The sequence below is a fragment of the Calonectris borealis genome, chromosome 27 (assembly GCF_964195595.1).
Source record: "Calonectris borealis chromosome 27, bCalBor7.hap1.2, whole genome shotgun sequence".
Taxonomy (NCBI): Eukaryota; Metazoa; Chordata; class Aves; order Procellariiformes; family Procellariidae; genus Calonectris; species Calonectris borealis.
In genome coordinates this window covers 2,653,951-2,673,988 of record NC_134338.1, presented here as the reverse complement: position 1 = coordinate 2,673,988, position 20,038 = coordinate 2,653,951, and the positions used below count along the sequence as shown (strand labels likewise).

Genomic DNA, 20,038 nt, shown 5'->3' with positions numbered 1-20,038 from the left:
GGTGACGTCACTCTCCTCAACCCGGCGTGACGTCACGCGGAGGGCGCGTCACGGCCGCATCACTTCCGACGGCTTTTCCGCCCCTTTTGTCCGCCCGGCCCGGGTCCCACGGCCCAGTTTAAGCGGCTGCTGCCCCCCCGCACCGCCCTGGGTCCCCCCCCGGCCCCCTCCCAGGTCAGCCCCGGGGCGGGACGGGCTCCGGGGGTCCTGCTGCCTCGGGGAGGGGGGTAAAGCTTGTGGTCCCCCCCAAGACCTCCCTGCTGAGCCCCCTGCTCCCTGCCGAGCTGCTGCCGCAGGTGGGTGGGGAGGGGGCGCCGGGGCGGGGGGGGGGTGTCCCCGCCGGGGTGGGGTGGAGATGCTCCCGGTTGCATCGCAAGTGGGGGAGAAGCAGCGGGTGGTCCCCAGCCTGCAGGAGTATTTGGGGTGGTGGACGAGGAGGTCTTCTTCCAGCTCAGGTGAGGAGGGGCCGGGCCGGGGGGATGCGGTGGTTTGGTGCTGATGGAGCCCCTCATCGTGCCTTCGGGTCTGCGTGGTGAAGGGCCGGGTACCGCAGGTGGGAAGGATGCTGGTGAAAGCTGCCTGCAGCCCCGGGCCGGAGCTCTCTGACCAGGTACCCCCGTTATCCCCTCCATCCCCCCTCTTCCCTGGCGATTTCCTACCGTGACTTGGTTTTTTTTCCTTCCCAGCAGCGCATCCCGCAGCCTCTGCCGAGACCCCCGGCACCGCTCCCGCCCCTGCCATCCCTGGGCAGCGGCAGGGCATCCTCGGAGCCCGGCCCCAGCGGCTGCTCCAGCCTCCCCGCATCCCGCCGCTCCTTCCCTGGAAACGTGAGTCCTTGTCCTTAACACGGGGACGGATGCGGGCAGCGAGGGGTGGTCGGGGGTCTCTGGCAGCGACCCCGGGGAAGGGTGGCTGTGAGCACAGCGTGATGAGGGGATGCTGTAGGTGTTCAGGTTTTCTGGAGGAGACTCGCTCCTGGGTGGTGCCACGGGGTCTTACGATCCTTGTTCCCCCCTCCCCAGCACTGAACGTCTTCCCATCACCCGAACCACCTGGGGAGATGCCCGGGACAGGGACAGGAGCAGGAGCGACTCGGGTAGATGGTAAGGATGGGGATGTGTCCCTGCTGTGGGGTGGGCATCTGGGCAGCCCCCTCCCCTGCTGCCCTGCACCTTCACCTGGGACAGACCTTAAGACACGGGGCCCTTCCCTACTGCTCTGGTCACGTAGTGATTTTGGGGGGGTTTTCTGACCACCTCTGGCTTCTTAAGTCTCAGGGCAGCCAGCTCCGTGCTCCCATGCCACGTGCATGGGGTCCGCTGCCGGGTGAGCCCACTCAAAGCGAGCCCCAAAGCCCTCGGCACGGTTCTCTGCCTCCAGCCCCTTCTGCGACGCCAGGGAGATGCTACAGCAGCATCTGGCTGCCCCGTGGCTTCTACCACCTCTGCCTGGGGTGGCTGGACCCCTTCCCCCCACCCGGCCCCCTCGCCAGCGGTACCCCAGCCCCATCCTGGTGGCTGACCCCAAGGAGGATGCTGAGGCTGCTCCGGATGATGCTGATTCTGCTTTCAGGGCCAAGGTGAGGAGGAGGAAGGTCTGCTCTCGGCGCAGGGACCTGTGGCTCTCTCACCCAGGCGATGGCCCCGGTGCCCCCGGATCACCTGGAGCAAGGGAAGGCTCCCGAGCACCCGACAAAGCAAACTGAGGTGTGGACACAGGCGTGTGCTGGACTTGGCAGTCCCGGTGGGGGTTAATTCACCCAGTTTTGGGGGAAAGCCCAAGGTTTGGTGGTATGCTGTCATCTGCATTTACTGCTGGACTGGTTGTGGGATGGAGTCTGCAAAACCTGGTCATGTCCTCTGGGGGTCCTGTTCCCAAGGGGGACAGGGGCTTTGGGGAGGAAGGGGGACAGTCGGGATGCTGCGATGCGGCCAGGCTCACCGCCTGCCTCTGCCTAGTCCCTGCCGGGGAGGAAAGAGGATGAAGCTGTGCTCGTCAGCAGGGAATGGTCCCATCACGGGATGGCCCCTGAGCCGACGGTCCTGGCGTGCACGGCCATTCGCATGGCACAGGCTGGGCTGGACCTGAGCGGCTGCACGAAGCGGTGAGTGCCACCGGCTCGGGCATCTCTGAGCGGCGGCATCCCTTCCCTCTGCTTTTTGGAGGTCTGAGTGTGATGTACTTCACTCGGTAGCGTGTCAGAAATGACAGCTGAGAGCACACCGCATTGTAGAGTTAATTTTCTTTTTCTGCAAGCTCTCCCTATTAACGCTGGGATCTTGTGGGTGGTGCAAGAAACCGGTAATTATCCACTTTTACTATATAAGATGGAGACCTCCTCCCAGCCCGCTGCGGAGAGCGCGCAGCGTGCGGCCCTGCCGGCGTGCGGACCCAGCGTGGCAAAGGGCGGCTTGTTCAGGAGCAGGTTTCCGGACAAGAGCAGAGTTTGCGCTGCCGGGAACGCTCGGGTTGAGTTTCCTTTGGGTGAAATCGCTCTCTTGAGTGCAGGGACGGCAGGAGGAGCTGATGGCACAGAGCAGGAGCTGGGCTTTGCTGAGCAGCTCTGGGACTGCCGGGCGTAAGGATGCGCTGGATGGAGGAGAGGCAGGTTGCTGGGCATTCGGTGGCAGGGGAGGGCTGGCAGCCCTGCACGGGGTGACACAGAGATGCAGACAAAGCCACAAGGGAAGCAAGGTGGATTTAGGAGAGCCCAGGAGGGGTTTAATCCAGCTGCAGCAGGCAGCGCGGAGTGTGGCACCTCCGGGCCACGGAGCAGGCGGCCAAGAGGCAGCACGTGGCTGCTGCCCACCCAGGGCACTGCAGACCACCGCTGCGGGGCTGCCGTAGACCTTCGCCCACTCGGGAGCCGGCACAGGGTCTGCCAGGGCTCAGCTCCCCACGCATCGCCTATGGAAAAGCGTGGCCCTCACTTGGGCGCATGGGCTCGGCTCCTTGCATGGCAGTTATATATAGCATCCCTGCTCCCGGTAACCGTGGCAACTGGTTTTATTTTGCTTAAACCTGGCCCGGCATGTGATGCGGTTGGGAAGGAACAGCTGAGGGGAGATGAAGTTCTCCGTGCTGGGTGCTGGGGGAGGAGGCTTGGCTCGGTCCCAGCGGCGACTATATGGGATCCGGGTGCGGGCTGGGCAGGGGATGCTCTCGGGCTGCGGCCTTGCTCCGTGTCCCTGCAAACGGCCTCCCTGGGGACAGTCATCAGCCTTTCCGTGACCTGTCAAGGCTCTGGTCCCATCCCCTTCATTCCTGTCTTCGCAGCCTCCCTGCTGGCAGCGGGAAGGGTTTTACCGGGGTCCAGCTCCCCGCTTTCTGCTGGGATTCCTGGGGCACCCGACTGCCATTCCCCACCGTGCCGCAGGGTCCGGTTTGCCAGATTCACGTACCGGTGGGAGGTGGCGGTGGTTTTCCTGCTGGACATCTGGGCAGGACTCCCTGGAGGAGCGGGAAGCCTCGTGCCAGCCCAAGGTGGAGAAGGGACCCTCACCCCCTCCATCGCCGGAGAAGCCCACGATGGTGAGGCTTTGCCGTGGGGCCGAACGCGGTGATGTCGAGTGCCATGCCAGCTCAGATATCCCAAAAGGCGGTTTCATTTCTGTAGGTGCTTGGACAGGGCTGTTTTGGAGAAGGCGAGGTCCTGCTCTGCGTGACAGCTCCCGGCACCTTCCCTTCCAGTTACCACTTCAACAGGGTGGTTTTTAGCGGGAGATGGAGGCCCCCGAGCAGGGGATGCTGGGGGCATGGCGGAGCCCGTGCTGTTGGAGATCGTGCAGTGGGTGACGAATCGTTCTTGTTCCAGGGGACCTCCCTCTGCTGCCTCCTGCCCTGGCCCGCGTCTCCCACGACGTCACGGTGCTCAGCCTGGGGAAGCCGCTGGAGAAAGCGGAGCAGCCGGCTCTACCTGGAGAGCAAAATCCACGAGCTGGAGGTCAAGCTGGGTAAGCTGGGGTGAGATGTGCTGGGACGTGGGGTCCCCTCTTTGCGAGCTGCCGGTCACCCCCTCTCCTCTCTTCTAGACTAATGACTGCTTAGACGAGGAACCAGCATCCGCCAGATCTCCACCAGGAGAGAGCGAAGTCCCTGCCCGCCTGGATGTCACATCGTGGATGGCGGCAGGGTCCCCGAGAGCCTTTTCTGTCCCAGCCCTCTCCCTGCAGAGGTGGGCTTGAGCCGGCTCCCACCCCGGGCATGCGGAGCCAGGGCGGCCGTAGGGATGCGCAGGGTTTGCTCTGACCGGTTGTTTGCAATTAATGGAAACCTCTTAAGGAGGAAATTTTGCGTGTGTTGGAGAGAGGGCATGGGCCACCTCGGTGCTCTGAGCTGGGGGACAGACTGGCTTGTTCAGGACGGAGGGACCCAAACAAGGGGGCTGGTGCTCGCTGTGCCACAGGCTGCCCGGCAGCTCGGGGGAGTCTCTGGATGTCGCTGTGCCCGTAGCAGGTTTCTTTTAGTTATCAGCTCCACGCCGTGCCAGCCCCGTAACTGCTTTCCAGCCCCTTGTCCCATGCAGCGGCGGCTCTTCCCGGGAGGCGGAGGGCAGCAGTGAGGGCTCCGGCAGCCTCTCCATATGCTGAAAGGTGCCAGCTCGGGATTAAATTCACTGTATTCGACTGTAAAATTGTATTTCTTGTGCTTTGCTGAAGCTGTTTCCTTTCTGCATCTCTTCAGGGGCTGTTCAATCCCTCTTTTCTCTTTCCCACCCTCTCCAGCCCTGTAATACCTTCCTTAAAATTACACCTCCAAACCAATAGTGTTCTGCTGTAGCCAGAGGGGCTGAGGGCCGTGCCAGCCCACGGGGGAAGCGTCCCCGCGTGGGCCCCCCCCCCGGGTGCGGCAGTGGCTGGCAGGCAGCGGCAGAGGGCGGCAGCAGCTCGGCGTCGGCACCGCGCACCCGCCCGGACACCGACACAGACCCCGGCCCGGCGCTGCTCTGCCAAAAACTTTATTGGAGAAGAGCAGCAGAGCCCCCGTCCCACCCCAGGCACCGAGGGGGGGCTACGGTCGACTCCAGCTGTGCAGCCCCCTCCAGTTTTTCCCTGGTTTTGCTCCCAGCTGGGTTGCATTTCCCTTTTGCAGCCCCACAGCTGCTGGGTGGGCACCCATGCTCCCATTGCTGTGCAGATGTGCACCCCAGCTGTGGGGCAGAGACACTTTGCACCATTGCGGCTTAAAACAGGGCGGATTCAGAGCGCGGCATCGCTTGATGCTCTGCGGGAAGCGCAGCCCTTTCATCACCCTCTCCTGATGCCTCAAAAAATGGAATTTGAATGCTTTTACCCTCCCCTGGGGGGGCTACTGGGCTCCTAAGGCACAAAATGAGGAGCCAGAAAGGCAAAGAGCCTGGGCCTGATCCAGACCGGGGGTGGGTGCGGGCAGTGCCGAGGTGTGCTGGGCCAACACAGCTGTGTGATGGTGCGGCATCCAGCTGGGGCCCGGGAAGGGCCAGCAGCACCCAGCCTGCTCCCCTTGTTCCGCCGAGCGGGACGGCTCCTTTCCCTGCTCCACTGCAACCCTCTATTTAAGGCAAAGCCTGGCTGCAGGGGGGCAGAGACGATCCAGACGCTGCCTTTGGAAACTGGCTGGGGGGAGCCCCGCTGTGCCCCCCACCCCAGCCCCAGGCAATACCTTGTCCCGGCAGGAGGGCAGAGCCGTGGGGGCAAAGGGAGCGGCCAGCGGCTAAAGCCCCCGAGTCCGTCCCCGGGAGGGAGGAGGTGGGGAGCAGCCTGGCTGCAGGAGCCAGGGAGGGGGGGATCCCCAGCCCCTTCCCCATCACCGGCATCCCGCCGTGGCGCTCAGTCGTCGGCTACGATGGACAAAGCCCGCAGCTCGCTCAGCTTGGCATCGTTCTCCCGCTCCCGCTGCTCATCGCTCAAGCCGGGCCGGTCGATCTGCGCCGTCAGGTCGCCGAAGATCTTGTGCATCTCCGTGTAGTAGATGACCTGGGGGGGGCGGGGGAAGAAAGATGGGGGCGAGTGGGGCTGGGGGGTCTCCTCCCCACCCCGCCGTGGGAGCCAAGAGGCGCGGCGCTGCCCGAGCCAGCCCCTCGCCTTAGCATTTCTGTTTCTAAAATAGCTTCCTCCCATGTGTTAATACCACCCCCTTAGATTATTACAACTCAACACATTTTAATAACACGCTGCCCTTCTCTGCTCGCTTCCCATCTGGGGAGCTGTGTGCGCAGGGCTGGCGCTGGCACCCGGCACTGCCGTGCAGCCGCTGGCCCCACGCCGCAGCCGGGCTGTCCCCTGCCTCTCGCCGGTGTCACCGGCACCGGGAGGAGCCGCCTGCCCACGCTGCCCACGCTGCAACAGGTCTCTGCTCCCCGGGCAGGGGCACGGCGAGCATCACGCCTGGCAGCGCCATACCCTGCATGAAGCAGGGGGAGGGGTGTTTTAATAATGTGCTAATTAGCACCACCAATTAACTCCGCCAGCGAGCAGCGCTTCCCGGAGTGGGAGCCAGTGGGTCAGCACAGGCAGATGGCACAGGGCTGCCTGCTCGGGCGCGGGCCCTCGCCGAAGGAGAGCCACGGTGCCCGGCGGGTGCTGGCAGCCAGCCCCGCCTGCGGGACCCCCGGCGCTGCAGGTAGGGTGGCAGGGGGCTGCTGTGCCCTGCAGGAGGAAGGCGATGGGGATGCCTGGCCTGGGCATCCCTCCCCCCAGCTCTGGTGGGGACGGATGGGGAAGCGCCGGCCCCGTCCACCCCCTGCCCCCCAGGCTGAATGGTGCCAGTGTTGCCCCCATTTCGCAGAGGGGCACAGGCGAGGCTCGGTGGGCACCCACGGCCGGCCTCAGCATTTCCAGCAGCGTCGGTGCGGAGACACGCACAGTCTCCATGGAGACCGGCTCCCCTAATCTTGCTCAAAAAATGATGCTTATTTTGGGCAGGGCCGAGGGGAGATGATGGGGACCCACACGCCTTTGCCAGCTGCCTGCATCCCCCCGCCTCCCCTGGGTCCATCCCTAATGGGGTGCGGCGGGGGCTGCTCTGGGTCTCCCCACGCAGCGGGCGCTGGGTGATTCAGCATCAATGCTCATTTACACAGTGACTAACGAACCCCGCTCTGCGGCGGCAGGGCTGAGCGGGCAGGCGTGCAGGCAGGGGCTCTCCCGCACCCCATTGCAGCCCCCGCGCCGCCCTCCACCAAACCACGGTCCCACAGCCAGGTCACCCCAACGCATCCTCCCCGTCGGCTGCAGCCCCAGTCCCACGCCAGCAAGAGATGCCGCCCTGAGCTGAGCGTGCCGAAAACACCCGCCACCACCATAATCCCTCGGCAATGCCACGGGTGAGCATGGATCCCGGACGGAGAGCTGCGAAGGCGGGTGCCGGAGCTCTGGAGCAACCCTCCATGTCCCTCCTTCCCCACCCCGGTGTCAGATGGGCTCAGTTCATTCACATATGGCCAAGCGGCGCTGCCAATTCTGGCACAGAAAAGGCGCCGGCACGCCGAAACGAATCTCCCCGGGGCGGCAGGGCCGGAGGCAGCTGCGTGCAGCCGGGGGAGCTGCTGCCCCCCGAGGATTGCCCCCCGAGCCCCGGGCATGCCAGCATCCACAGCAGCATCTCCTCTGTATTGAACGGGCAAGGCAGAGCAAACATTTTGGTCGCTGTCCCCCCACCGCCCACGTGCCGCAGCCATCGAGACCTTCCTGCGGGAGACACCGGGTCCCCGGAGCCCAGCGGGTCTCCTTGGGGATGCTCTTCTCCCCCAGTAGGACCCAGTGCCTAACCAGTAGGCAGTCATCTGGGGCGCTAGCATGCATCGCCATCCGAGTCTCCTGTGCTTTATCAACGCGATCCCACAGGCATTGATCCCCTGATGCTTTTCTCCCGTTGAAATATGGGTGAAAAACCATCACTCCCTCTATGGGGGGGTGCCTGCACCGGGGTGGTGCTGGGGAGGGGGATGCACCCCAGACCGGTGGGCTTTGACAGCCCCAGCAGCTCGCCCTGCGGTCGCCGTCGCGGTACCTGCTGCCGGCAAGCCCGAGCCTGCCTGCAGCTCAGTACTTTTCCAGCTATGGATACCATATGCTCCGTCCCCATCCCATCAAATCCCATCTCCAGCTCGCCTTTGAGACCGCGCCAACGGCCCCGAGTCCACCTGTCTTGAACTAATTCTGTTTCGGGACACCGTGTTCTCCTGATTTTCTATAGATCGCGTTTACAATGCCACAGCCGGGCAGCAGCAGTTCGTGTTTATGTCAGCCCTACACAAAACAAAAGCCCGGGGTCGCTGCCAGGGCTGGACCGCAGCAGCTCACCCCAGCGCTGCCCCACAGACAGCCCTGCCTCGCAAGCCCCATTTTTTTCCCCATTTCATTAAAACCCAGAGGAGTATCACGTTTTCTAGCTGGAAAACAAAGTGCAAGGAGGGAAGGAAGTGTTGCTCACGCGCTCGCACCAGCAACGGAGCTCAAACTCTCCCCCTTTCATCTTCATGTGGCCACTTCAAAGTCCCCAGCCAGGGAAATATTTGCCTCCGTTGGCTTGGCCCCGGGCACGTGGGTGGACAGAAGTATTTGGTGTTGAATGTTACAGCCCCTGCGAGCTCGGGGCATGTCACGCCGTCAGGAGACACCCGGCACCGGGGCCCGTGGCCAAGCTGTGCCATGGGAACGCAGCCGCCCGGCGAGAAGGTCTCGGAGGGTCTCGTTGGGTCAAACCCATAAAGCTGCTGCTCTGGAACTGGTTTGAAGCGGGGTCCTTCCCTTTGCCGTGGCACGGCTTGTTCCCAGCAAGGCAGCCGGTCCGTTCACAGCTCATCGTTACGCTGCGGTGCCACTTGTCACACACTTGTCTCACTTTGCTTTCTCCAGGGCCAAAAAAAAAGGGAAAACTATATGGTTTTGCACCCGGGGCCACCTTCGAATGGTGGGTTTGACCTGGGGACGAGCAATCCCAGAGTCACGGCACGGTGCCAGCCGCTGGCTGCCTGCGGCCAACGGCAAAGCCGACCCCAGCCTCCCAGTCCCCGTCTGCCCCTTTCCTTGAGGGATGCGCGCTCGAGCCCCATCAGCCAACCATCGCTCCTAGAGGTACCCGCAGAAGAGGCTGAAAATAGAAATTCCACTGAGTAACACGAAACCCCCGAGATGCTAAATAAGCTCAATGAGGCATGGAGGGAGAGAGAACCCGGGAAGCAGCGGCGGGATGAATGGGGCTGGCCGGGGGCGGCAGCACAAGCCCGTCACTGTTCACATGCCTCCCAGTACCGGCTCACACCTGGGATGCTGGGATGGGGATGGGATGGGGATGCTCCCAGCATCACCGCAGCAGCCCCCCGGCTGCCCTCCCCTGCCCAGGTCCCCGCAGGTGAGCAGCCGCCGCAGTGAGTCAGGGCTCCCGGGTGCTATTCCTGGCTCGCCACTGACTCATTAAGTTACCTTGGGCAAGTCACTTCCCTTTTCTTTTTTATTTCAGCCATCTGCAATGGGGGGAAACGCTGCACAGCCCCCAGGCAAGAGCTCCTGAACGGGGGACACACGGCCTGAGCCCAGCCTCGGCACAAACGAGTCGTTAGGGGAGCGCCGAGCTCTCCTCCCGGCAGCGGAGATGCCGTCGTGCCGGTGCATCCCTCCCCGGGGGTGGAAGGATGCAGCCAGCGCTGGGGAAGAAGGATGCAGCTCCCATCTAGGTCGGCAGGGAAGGCGGGATGTGACATGCTTTAGCATCCATCTGGGACCAGCTTTAGTCTAGCCTACGGGAGATGCATCAGCTTTGTTATGACGCTGCCTCTTCGGTATTAAAAACGAGATTTCGCTCGCCTTTCCTAACAAAAATCCTCACCTGAAGACAGGCAGGGCAGACAGCCACGAAACAAAAGAGAGGATTCCCGAGGAAGAAGAAGAGGGTACGAACGGAGAGCCTTGCAAACAGCCCCGGCAACAGCACCCTGCCGCTCCCCGCTCGCATCTCCCCGCGCCCCCCAGCACGTCGCTCCCCCCGTGCTGCCGCCCGCTCGCCCCGAGCTCCCGACGAGCCGAGGCAGGAGCCAGCTGGCAGCCGGGAGCCAGCACGAGCGGAGCGAGGGACATCGTGGCCAAGGACAGAGGGGCAAAGCCGCTCTCTAAGGAAACTGCCAGCGGATCACAAACACCCAGACAGGGCAGGCGGCATTCGGGTTTCAAGGTCTCGTCCAAACGACCCACCCACGGCGAGCGGCCGGAGAGGGTTTGCAGGGGGAAGGGCCAGCGAGACTTTGCGGTGGCTCCAGGGAGTCTGGTTATTTCGGCTACGATGGCTGGAACAGGGAGCCCCGTGCACCCGATTGCTAAGGGAACAGCAAGAACAGCATCCCCAGCACCCACCCAGGCGACGGCAGGGTGCATCGGCACCATCTGGTAGGTGAATCAGCCTGCAGACAACTTGCTGGCAGCTCTGCGGAGAGGCCTCCCCCCTCCTTCCTTCCCCAAGTCGGAGGTGAGATGAAACACGTGCTCTTTGCACCTCCTTGCAGCCACCCCGCCGCACCTGTGTCACTGCAGCAGCTCCCTTCCGAAAAATACCGCAGGAAAACGCCCACGCGAGGAGCGGCACGTGGTTTCGCCCACCTCCTGGCGCTGGACCACCCCGTGATCCAGGGCACGACGTACGCCCCAGATGCCAGAAGTTCAAAGCTAGATTAGATCCCGATAACGTTCTTCTCCAGCCTTAAAAAAGGGCGAGAGGAGAAGGAAGATGGAGGAGGAGCGGCAGCAAGTCACAGGAGGAAGCTGGAGGATGGAAATTAAAGCAGGCTGTGGTTTATTTAGGCCACCCCTTCCTGCAAATCCTTGGTGTGGAGATTACACAGCAGCCTCCTCTATCTCTGCCAGCACGCACCGGTTCTGGTTACCAAGAGCCAGAAGAGACCCTTAAGATGAGCCCTGAGCATCCCATAATCTCCAACAAGATCCAAACCGAGCCCAGGACTACAAACACAAAGAGCCGACGCACCCAGATGAATAAAGATATCAAATGCCAGCAGCTAATGTATAACCAGGGCTTGAACTGCATTACGCAGGCAATCTCGTGGGACACGACATCATATATGTACCAGGAGCGTCCCTGATACGAGGCAGATCCATATAAAATAGCAAAAACTCACCTCGGGCTGTCCTTTCTACCCGAGAGCCAGCACCGCATCACCGCAGGTACCAGCAGACGCCAACCCGCTCCTCTGCCAGGACAAGGTCCAACGGTTACCTGCCCAGTGTCCCATCTGTCCCACCACTGCTGCCCGCGCCCTCTCACCGTTCAGTGATTAAATTGCTGGAGGTAACGGCATTTGGGCAGAGCTTTGCTGCGTGTCACCTGGGTAGAACACTCAGCTTCAGAAGGTGCCTTGCTCTAAGAGCAATTCACACCCAGGTGGGACCTGAGATGCTCTGCAGTGAGGATGCCCACCAAAGGGACACCTGGCAGCGCCTGGCAGAGAGGGGACAGCATCTCACCTGCGCCCGGACCAGCGACTCAAAGCTGGGTTTGAAGTAATCGATGCGGCTGCTATAAAACTTGGGCATTTCCTCCAGGAGCTGCTTGTTTTTGGCTTCAAAGTCCTCCTTCACCGGCCTCAGCTCTTCTCGGGCCTGGGAAAGGAGAGAGGATGGGGAGTCAGAAAATGCAGACCTGCAGAGAGGCCACCCCAGGCCAGTGGACTGCTCTGCTTTGACCCGAGGACAACCAGCAACCAGCTAAGGGAGCCTGGTGGGACCCAAGTGACCAGCTAACGGAGCCTGGTGGCACCCAAGTGACCAGCTAACGGAGCCTGGTGGGACCCAAGTGACCAGCTAATGGAGCCTGGTGGCACCCAAGTGACCAGCTAACGGAGCCTGGTGGGACCCAAGTGACCAGCTAACGGAGCCTGGTGGCACCCAAGTGACCAGCTAACAGAGCCTGGTGGGACCCAAGTGACCAGCCAATGGAGACTGGTGGGACCCAAGTGACCAGCTAAGGGAGCCTGGTGGGACCCACGCGACCATCCAATGGAGCCTGGTGGGACCCAAGTGACCAGGTAATGGAGCCTGGTGGCACCCAAGTGACCAGCTAACGGAGCCTGGTGGGACCCAAGTGACCAGCTAATGGAGCCTGGTGGCACCCAAGTGACCAGCTAACAGAGCCTGGTGGGACCCAAGTGACCAGCCAATGGAGACTGGTGGGACCCAAGCTCTGACTCTGGAAAGCCATGGGACACCTAGAGAGGCTGCTGCAGAGATCACGAGCCAGCCAGTCTTCTCCCCTTCAAAAGAACGGGGACAAAAACCAGCCCCAAAGCTCAGCCAGGCTGGAGAACATCCCCGGCCACGTCTGTGTCCCCACACCCTGCAATTCCCAAGAGCATCGCCAGAGGATCCTGCCCCCACCATCATTTTCGCCCGTGACCTTCAGCTCAGCGCGTCCAACTGGCTTCTTTAAACAGAAGCGTGGGGAGAAAGGGAAATGTCTCTGAGATGGTGTGGAAAAGGGCAGGAGGGGGTGGGCTGTGAAATATTAGACCGGTTCAAGTCTGCCACTTAATCCCGGTGCCATTCCGACGGGAGGGGGATGCGGGAGAAAGCCGGCGAGCCGAGCCCAGCCGCGGCGCCGGTCCCGCTCCCTGGGACAACACGCCGGAGGGATGGCACGGACAAAGCCTTAAATCATATCGGGCTTAAGTAGGTCTGAGAGGCAAACGAGCAAATTCATCGTCTGCCATGAAACAAGGAGCATTTAAACTCCCGGGGTGGAGTTCACGTGGGGCACCAAACAGCAGACTTTGAGCAAACAGCTCTGAAGGGAAGATGCAAATTTGCAGCTCAGTAAAAGTACCTGGATGAGGTTATGCTATTTCCCATCAATTCTGTGGCCCTCTCGGATGCCCCAGGTTCAGGATTGCTTAAGGCTCCTGCAGGCGTTTAAGCTCACGCAGCCGTTAGTTAAGATCTTTTGAGAGGGGGGAATTAGATCACACAGAAGTTCATTAAAGGAAAAAAAAATTAAATAACTAAAACCTGCTTAATCACCAGGACAAAAGCATTCACATTTTTCCAGCCACAGCTTTAGTCACCGAGGCTAAGCGAAGTAAGCTGCTTACTATTAAATCGGAGGTGTCTTTTGTTAAGGCTGATAGGGCTATTCTTTAACACAAAACTTAATTTTTCTGGGGAAAGTCATCAGAAAATACATGTTCTTTGACACCAAGAAAGTCAACTGTTCCTTCAAGGATCAAGCAACGTTCTGCAGGAGCGACAGATTTAGGGATAAATGCTGGTGAATACTTAATTTAAAAAAAAAATAATCATGATTTCGCTAAAATTTGGGAGAGAGAAAAGAATCTGGCAAAGCTTCCTGTTAACCAATTACTGCAATTTTCCAAGACGAATTTTTGTAACAGGTGGCAAACATAAAGCCTCAAAACGCTCTGATCTTCCCCTTTTCACATCCAGCTGCTTGCTCAGACGCGGAGGTCGGGGGAAACCCCCCGTGCATCGACTTCAGTGCTGGCTGCTCCTCCGAGCATCCCCAGCTCCCGTGGCTTTTATTCCATTTTATTTTGGAAACCTGGCTCTTTCCCTTCGCTATAATTCACATTTTTCTTATTAGGTGCCCTATGTGGCGATTTTACATCAATAAAAGACATCTTTCCAAAATGTTATATTTCACGGGGGCTTGGCACGGATGTCAAACACCAAGGAAAAAGCTCTTCCCAGCTTTTCCCAAGCCCTGGGACACAACCCTGGGGCTTTCCCACTGACCCTGCTAGGGATTTGGGTCCGTGAGCATCTCGGTACCTGGTGCAGCTTGGCGAGGACGGGGCCGGTCCTCTCCTTCTCCTCGTATTTCTCCACCTTGGACTGCAGGCGCTTGTAGTCCTGCAGCGTTTGCTCCCGTCTCTTCACTGCCATGTTCAGGCTGGGGAACACGCTGCTGAACCTGGTGAAAGGATGGGAAGGGTTTTTGGGTGGGATGTCTTGGTCGGATGCAGCATCCAAGGCAATCTCTCGGCCAAAATCCCCAAACAATTCAGGATTCAGACTAAAAATACCCAGGGGTTTAAACAAAGCCTGTTCCAAACACAAAAGCTTTCATTGCAATCTTCCAGAAGACTGGAGGAAAGGATTAAGTTATATATGAAGATTTGCAAAGCCTTGCCAGGGTACGGTGTTTGAGAGGAGAGCTAGAAGCACATGCTTGGCTTTTTTTCTGAAGGTCAATTCATGTGTCGAAGGGTGTGTTTTTAAATAATAATAATAAAAATCGAGCCAATTTTGCAAAGCCTGGTAAAAGTACTTTGAAGGTCCCAACCTGTTTCTGACTTCCCCTGCCAGCCCTTCTGCTTTTACCATTAGTTCTTTATTTTTAACAGCTTTCCCCCTCTCTTCCAGCTGCTGTATTTGAGAACATGGAGAGCTGCCTTATCTGGGACAGGGGACGGAAGCTGCTGCAGAAAACAAAGCTGTTAACTCCACCGAGCAAATCAAAAAGGAAAAATAAACAACTTTTCCCCCATATATAATTAGCTAACATGGTATTTCCCCAATACCGTGTTTGGAAAGGGAACAAGCAGGGAGAGGAGTTGGATCAAAAGTCCAGGAAAAATAAATACGAAGTGCAAAATAAATATTAACTGCAGCAACTTTTGCTTTTTCAGGCAATTTCTGGGGTTGCAAACCCCAGCCTGCCGTACAGCAAGGCTCACCCAGCTGAAGAGGAGCTCTGTACCCCACACAGAAGGATTAACAGCAGCCAACAATTAGCCAGGCTACGGGAAGATTCATATTATTAAAATGTGTTACAAATTGAGGAAACATGAACATCTGACGGCGAAGACAAGAGAGAATATTTTTGAACGCGACAGAAGAAGGAAAGCCAGAAACCGGAGCGTTGCTCTTGTCTCCCAAATTTCAGTAAATCAAATTATACCGGTGGGGACTGCGCTGGTGCTGGGCTATGGGTTCGTACGAAATGGGTCACACTACTTCTGGATATATTAATTTAAATCTCCACAAATTATGGGGTCATTTTGGGGGGCCAAGGCCAGGAACCGGTTGTGGAAAATGTGTCTGAACAGCCTGGTGATGATTTTCAGTGCTGAGAGGCAAGCAAACAGCTTTCTGTTCTCTTTAAATTGAAAAGAAACCCCGGTAATCCAGGCTGGGGGGCACATTAGCGAAAAGAAAAACACAAATCTCACTTTACGACTGTAATTTGCTTTAGATGTAATCAGATGCAGGGCTAATACAGAGACATTCGGGTTCAGACAAAACCACGGGGCGTTCGCAGCCCTGCACAGCCACTCCATCCCCTATTAAAATCTCATTTTCCACCGCCGTGCTCGCCCCGGAGGGTGCTAATGTGCCGGACCGGCGGGTGCAGAGGCAAAGCTTTCGTCCCTGAGCCTTACCAGTTTGCAAAGAGCAAATGCCAGAAGCGAGGAGGAAGGGGAAATATTTGTGTTCAAGCATTTGCCTTCAAGCATCCCTCACCGAGATGGTGAACCAGGGATGCGTTCTTGCAATCCTGCCGGCTGAGGATAACCAGGACCGGTCCGTGCATGGCCAGCAAGGCGCTCTCCCGATGATATTCTCCTTCTGAGCGAGACTATTGCGAGAGACTACTGCAGCTGGGGCCGTGGCATGAGGAGCAACCTGCAAAAGTCATCAGGGAGCTCGCCCAGCGTCACCCTGCCGCCCAGCTGCCCGCGCGCGGATCAGATGCTGCTGCCCTGACATTGCTTTTTATGGTAACCTTCACACACGGCTCCCCATTATATTTAAATGCCGCGGCGGCTTACACGTCCTGGCTATGCCAGGCTCCAAGCATGGACTCACCATCTCCCGGGCTATGGCCTGCTGCTAAAATACCTCCTCCCTCTACATAAGGTCCAAAAATATGCCGTGAGAGGGCTAGGGAAATAGGGATGGGCAGTAAGGACCGCACGGAGGAAGGGAAGGGGTACCCGGGCTGAGAGGTCTCCTCGGTATAAAAGCATAGATGTTCTTTGCCAACGGCACACGCTGAACGTCAGCAGCTTGCGGCTGCAGCTTCTGCCAAACTTTCTCCCAATTATTAATGAGTTGGCAATGGAAAGGAAAGATCCTGTCAGGCCAGTGGCTCCCGGCTTTATTTTTGTGTTATATCCCTGATGGGGCGGGTTTGGTAACAGGGCACACAACCTCTTACCTCTCTGCATTGCACCCAAAAGCAGGGCAGGAGCAAGCTGCAGCTCACCAAGGACTACGGGGGCGAGCCGAGCTGCTCCCCCGCAATGAGCTGCTCCTCCACGACACACCTCGGGCCTGGGAAATGCTGGAGGAGATGGCCCAGGGCTGGGAAATCCTCCTTTCCCTGGTCTGCAGGGAGGCTGTGCACCAAACGCTGAGCCGTGGTTGTTGCTTCGGAGCTGCCAAGCCACCAGCGTGGCCTGGATGTGGCCGTCGCTGCCCGCATATCCATCAACTCTTGGAAAACACTTATCAAGAAGATGCCTCAAAAATGTTAAGCCTTGCCTCGGTACCCAACACCAGCTTTTAAATGGCATTTTTCTGATGGCCCAGCTTTCGAGCCCTGTCTCTCGCACACTCTCCCATGCTCGGCACTTCCACGGTGCTCGCACATTAAAAGAGCCAGGAGACACCAGAGAATTAGCACGCAGCCATTTACATCTTACAAACTCGCTACCGCAGGGGAAGAGCGAACCCTTTAGCTCCGAAACGCAGCAAGTGGGAACGCAGAAGACGATTAGCGACACAGTTTCCATTTACTTTGAAGTTAAATCTGGTTTTAAAAAGGAAAAAGGCTTGATTTTTATTTTTTTTTTTCCCCAGTATCAACTCAGTGCGATTTTGCAGCCCATAATGGAAGGACACCATACTCTGGCAGCGCTTTAAAAAAATAGCTACAGCGCTGGATCTGAAGAGGCTGTTACTGTGTAGGCACAGCAACTACTGTCTCACAAGGACTTTTAATGCATAGATTATACGCTGCATTTCGGGGCAGGGGGCGGCTCAGCTCCACAAGCTGCCATTAACACAATGCACCACGCCAGTTCCCCGGATCTGCAGCCGTGCCGGGCACGGCCGCGCAGCTCCGGGTGCCCCAGGCTCCAGCATTAAGTGATGGGTTCCTGAGGGATGTGCACGAGGGCTTGAACCACCCCCACAGCGATGCTCGAGGGGTTTTAAGGGCTGCGAGCAGCAAAACTGAAACCCACGTGAGTTCTTCCTGAGCAGCCGCAGCCGAGCAGCGAAGCGGTGTGAGGATTTCTAAATTGCTTGCAAACCCCACGTGGCAGCTGAGGTTGTCTCGGTGCGGTGGTCCTTCACCACCAGAACCAGCAGGAAGGACTGGGCCAGCCACAGCTCCTCCAAACACCGTCAGTGTGTGCCGACCGAGCTCTCCCCGCGAGCACCTGGTTTAATTTTCACGCAGGATTAGCTCAGCTCAAGCAGGGAAGGATGCTCCTTCCTTGGACTGATCTGGATTGAGGTGAAGCTGCCTCTGGCTCCTGAAGGAATTAGTCCGTATGAATTTCCTATTAACCCAGCAGCTCTGAAATTCCCCTGGAGTTCAGAGAGAAGTGGGTTTCTTGCCCACGCTGAAGTCCTGCCCGGGTTTTTCTCCCCATGTGTACAGAAATAGGATCTCAAGCCACGTGCCAGGGGTGGTAAACACCCGTGAAGGGTGATAGGGAGATACGGGCTCCGCCACTGCCAAGTTATTCTGATGACTTAATAAATTGCTGCATTTCACATGTCACCCCAGTGTCTTTGCAAATATCTCATGCATGTTATTTACAAATGCTCCTCGTGGAAAGCCCGGCAGAAAGGCCGTCTACAAACCCTCCAAAAGCTCCTGCCATCCACAAACACGTCCCTCAGTCTCCCAAGCCCTGCAAGAACAACCCTGCGAGGATCCTGAATCTTTTCCAAAGCCTTCGGCTAAGCATCGCAAACCCTCCCGGCAGCAGCGGTGCCAGCAGACAAGGGACGAGGTCCATCATTAGTGCCGTGGGTGGTGAGCAACATCCAAACAGTATGAGCCACTCTGGGGACGACGCCTGAACAATTAAACCCAGAATTTTAGCATTTTAGCAGGAGCAAGGAAGCCTCACAAGCAAACCCTGGTTGTTTCACCCATCCATTCCCCCTGCACATGGAGCAAGAGCAACGATTCCTCCTGCTGCAAAGTGCTCCGAGAAGCAGAGATGAAAAGCCCTATAGTAGGTGTGGGTATTTATCGATAAGCCCAGCACCATCCTCCTCCGTACGCTCCACCCAGACCCTGCTTTTGTAGGGGATGAGAGGGTCTGACAGCCATAACCACTCACAAATCCCCAGGACCGCCCTCTGTTACGCGATACTTTCTTTTTTAATACAAAGCAAAGCAAATTGAAGCCGACTTAAAGAAAATTTGGTGGGTACGGGGCTAAAAGCACAGAGCAGGAGTGAAGGTAAAACAGCAGCACAGGGCATTAGAGCCCCGCCACGAAAGCAGCTTGCAGAATAAGCCGCCGTTGTTCCCTGTCACTTTTTAGGCAAGGCTGCTGAGAGGGGATTACAGTACAGGCAGCTTAAGAGGAGCAGGTGAGGGGAGATACGCGGGGATAACTAAAAGAAAATACAAATTACTGTCTCCCTGCTGCTGCGGGGGGAGAGGGGGAATGTACTGGTGAACTCCTCTTAGGATGACAGTTTAGCCCTGGAAAAAATAATATAAATCACCCAGTTCTCTGAATTATAAATCATGTTGCCACGTCTCCACGCCAGCCTCCCTTCAGCTTCCCGTAATTAAAGGACAGGGCTGGAGAGACACTGCCACGGAAGATAAAAGCCACCAGTATTCCCGTCGCTGCCGGATTCGTTCGTTAGCCAGCCCAGCTGACAAGTCTGGTGCTTGAAAATTGAAAACTTCTCTCTCTCTCTCTGGCGGGAGGCTGCTGGTGAGCCCAGCGAGCGGCTCTTTGCAAGGATGCTCGAGGAGCGGGACCATCCCATCACCTCCCTGCCCAAGCGAGGTCCCCGAGCAGCCCGTCTTCTCCTCTCCATCCCCGCTGCCTGCCCCGATGCACTCCCAGTGCTCGCCCTGCGGCTTCCTCCAGCCCCCGTTTTTAGCGCCAGCAATGCAAGAGGTGCTAGGGCTTTGGCGCAGGGCAAAATAATGGTAAAACCTTTATTTCTCCCTGTCTGCAAGTGTCTCGAGCACTCTCGTTGGCAGCCCCGTGAGCTGGACCAGGCTGGCGTGCACGTGTGCTCCTCCCTATGGCATTACTTTAGGGACAACGGCTTGGATAACAAAAGCAAAAGGAAGCGGACAGGATCTACGGTTGGCACCGGACAAGGAAAAAAGGAATAACAGAGCTGGGGAGCATCAGATGCAAAAGAAAGCGCCGGCGGATGAGATGAGGAGGAAGTTTGGAGAGGCACAAGGATGGCTCAGCGCGAGGCCGAAGCATCTGGGCTATGTTCGGGGATGCCTGCCATTCCTCAGCCCGTGCCCACACGTCCGTCGTGGGCCCGTCCACCCACCAGGAAGGGGGAAATTAAAACCAGCCCTTCCGACTAGAGCGAAAAGGAACAGAAACGAAGACGACGGTACAAAAAAGCAGCGAGCTGGGGATTAGGCTGAGAGCCCCGCGCGGCGGGAGGGGGCCAGGCAGCCATGTGGCTAGCTTTGTGCACGAAATCCTCATTAGGGGCTCGTTAAGGACATGAAAGCGGCTTTTCCTGCTTCCGGTCCCCGGCACCCCTGGGGCCGCTCGCGGCCGGTTATCTGCTTCGGCTGCCGGGGAGGAAATACAGCTCGAGGGTTCACGTTAATGGTGGTTATGGGAAGAAGACGACGACCCCCCTCCTGCTCCGTGGATGCCAAGCACCGGTTGCTATCGCTGGCAGATATTTGCTAACATACAGCTCTAATTGAATTTATACATCAATCTGCTGCGAACGGCTCCTGGATTGCACCTCGGGGACCTCCCCGCTGCGCTGACGCCCGGCCCCGGCTGATGGCACCCAGGCAGCAGCACCCGTGGCGATACCCCTGCCAAAGCCTCTCCCTGTCC

At 58.3% G+C, this 20,038-nt stretch overlaps 2 protein-coding genes across 10 annotated transcripts in view; one reads left to right on the top strand and one right to left on the bottom strand.

Moving 5' to 3' along the window:
* Window positions 1-36: 36 nt before the first annotated feature.
* Window positions 37-4,655, top strand: LOC142093588 (uncharacterized). 6 transcript variants are annotated; one of them, XM_075174903.1, is made up of 10 exons: window positions 37-174; window positions 451-610; window positions 690-827; window positions 1,023-1,103; window positions 1,573-1,706; window positions 2,509-2,604; window positions 3,277-3,531; window positions 3,617-3,706; window positions 3,815-3,953; window positions 4,032-4,649. In XM_075174903.1, exons 5-10 carry the CDS (start codon window positions 1,638-1,640, stop codon window positions 4,034-4,036), a joined length of 654 nt encoding a protein of 217 aa, XP_075031004.1. In that variant the 5' UTR covers window positions 37-174; window positions 451-610; window positions 690-827; window positions 1,023-1,103; window positions 1,573-1,637; the 3' UTR covers window positions 4,037-4,649. The 6 variants fall into 6 exon arrangements, 4 of the variants coding, with proteins under 4 accessions (XP_075031004.1, XP_075031002.1, XP_075031001.1 ...); XM_075174901.1 differs by having other exon boundaries at window positions 451-827; window positions 3,617-3,953; XM_075174900.1 differs by lacking the exon at window positions 37-174 and having other exon boundaries at window positions 425-827; window positions 3,617-3,953.
* A 286-nt stretch (window positions 4,656-4,941) lies between these two features.
* BIN3 (bridging integrator 3) overlaps window positions 4,942-20,038 on the bottom strand; it is a 41,378-nt gene continuing 26,281 nt past the window's right edge. For all 4 annotated transcript variants that reach the window (XM_075174896.1, XM_075174897.1, XM_075174899.1 and 1 more), the window contains 3 exons: window positions 13,770-13,911; window positions 11,454-11,588; window positions 4,942-5,954 (listed from right to left, as the gene is read on the bottom strand). In XM_075174896.1, the coding sequence (XP_075030997.1) occupies window positions 5,808-5,954; window positions 11,454-11,588; window positions 13,770-13,911 (424 nt within the window). In that variant the 3' untranslated portion in view covers window positions 4,942-5,807. The remainder of the gene's footprint in view (window positions 5,955-11,453; window positions 11,589-13,769; window positions 13,912-20,038) is intronic.

What these genes read in the sequence shown, in the direction of transcription:
- LOC142093588 (XM_075174901.1), top strand. Translation starts at nt 1,638, where the DNA reads ATGGCCCCGGTGCCCCCGGATCACCTGGAGCAAGGGAAGGCTCCCGAG. An exon ending in ACCCGACAAAGCAAACTGAG is followed by an intron (nt 1,707 to 2,508) that starts GTGTGGACACAG and finishes TCTTGAGTGCAG; the next exon opens with GGACGGCAGGAGGAGCTGAT. An exon ending in CGCCGGAGAAGCCCACGATG is followed by an intron (nt 3,532 to 3,616) that starts GTGAGGCTTTGC and finishes TCATTTCTGTAG; the next exon opens with GTGCTTGGACAGGGCTGTTT.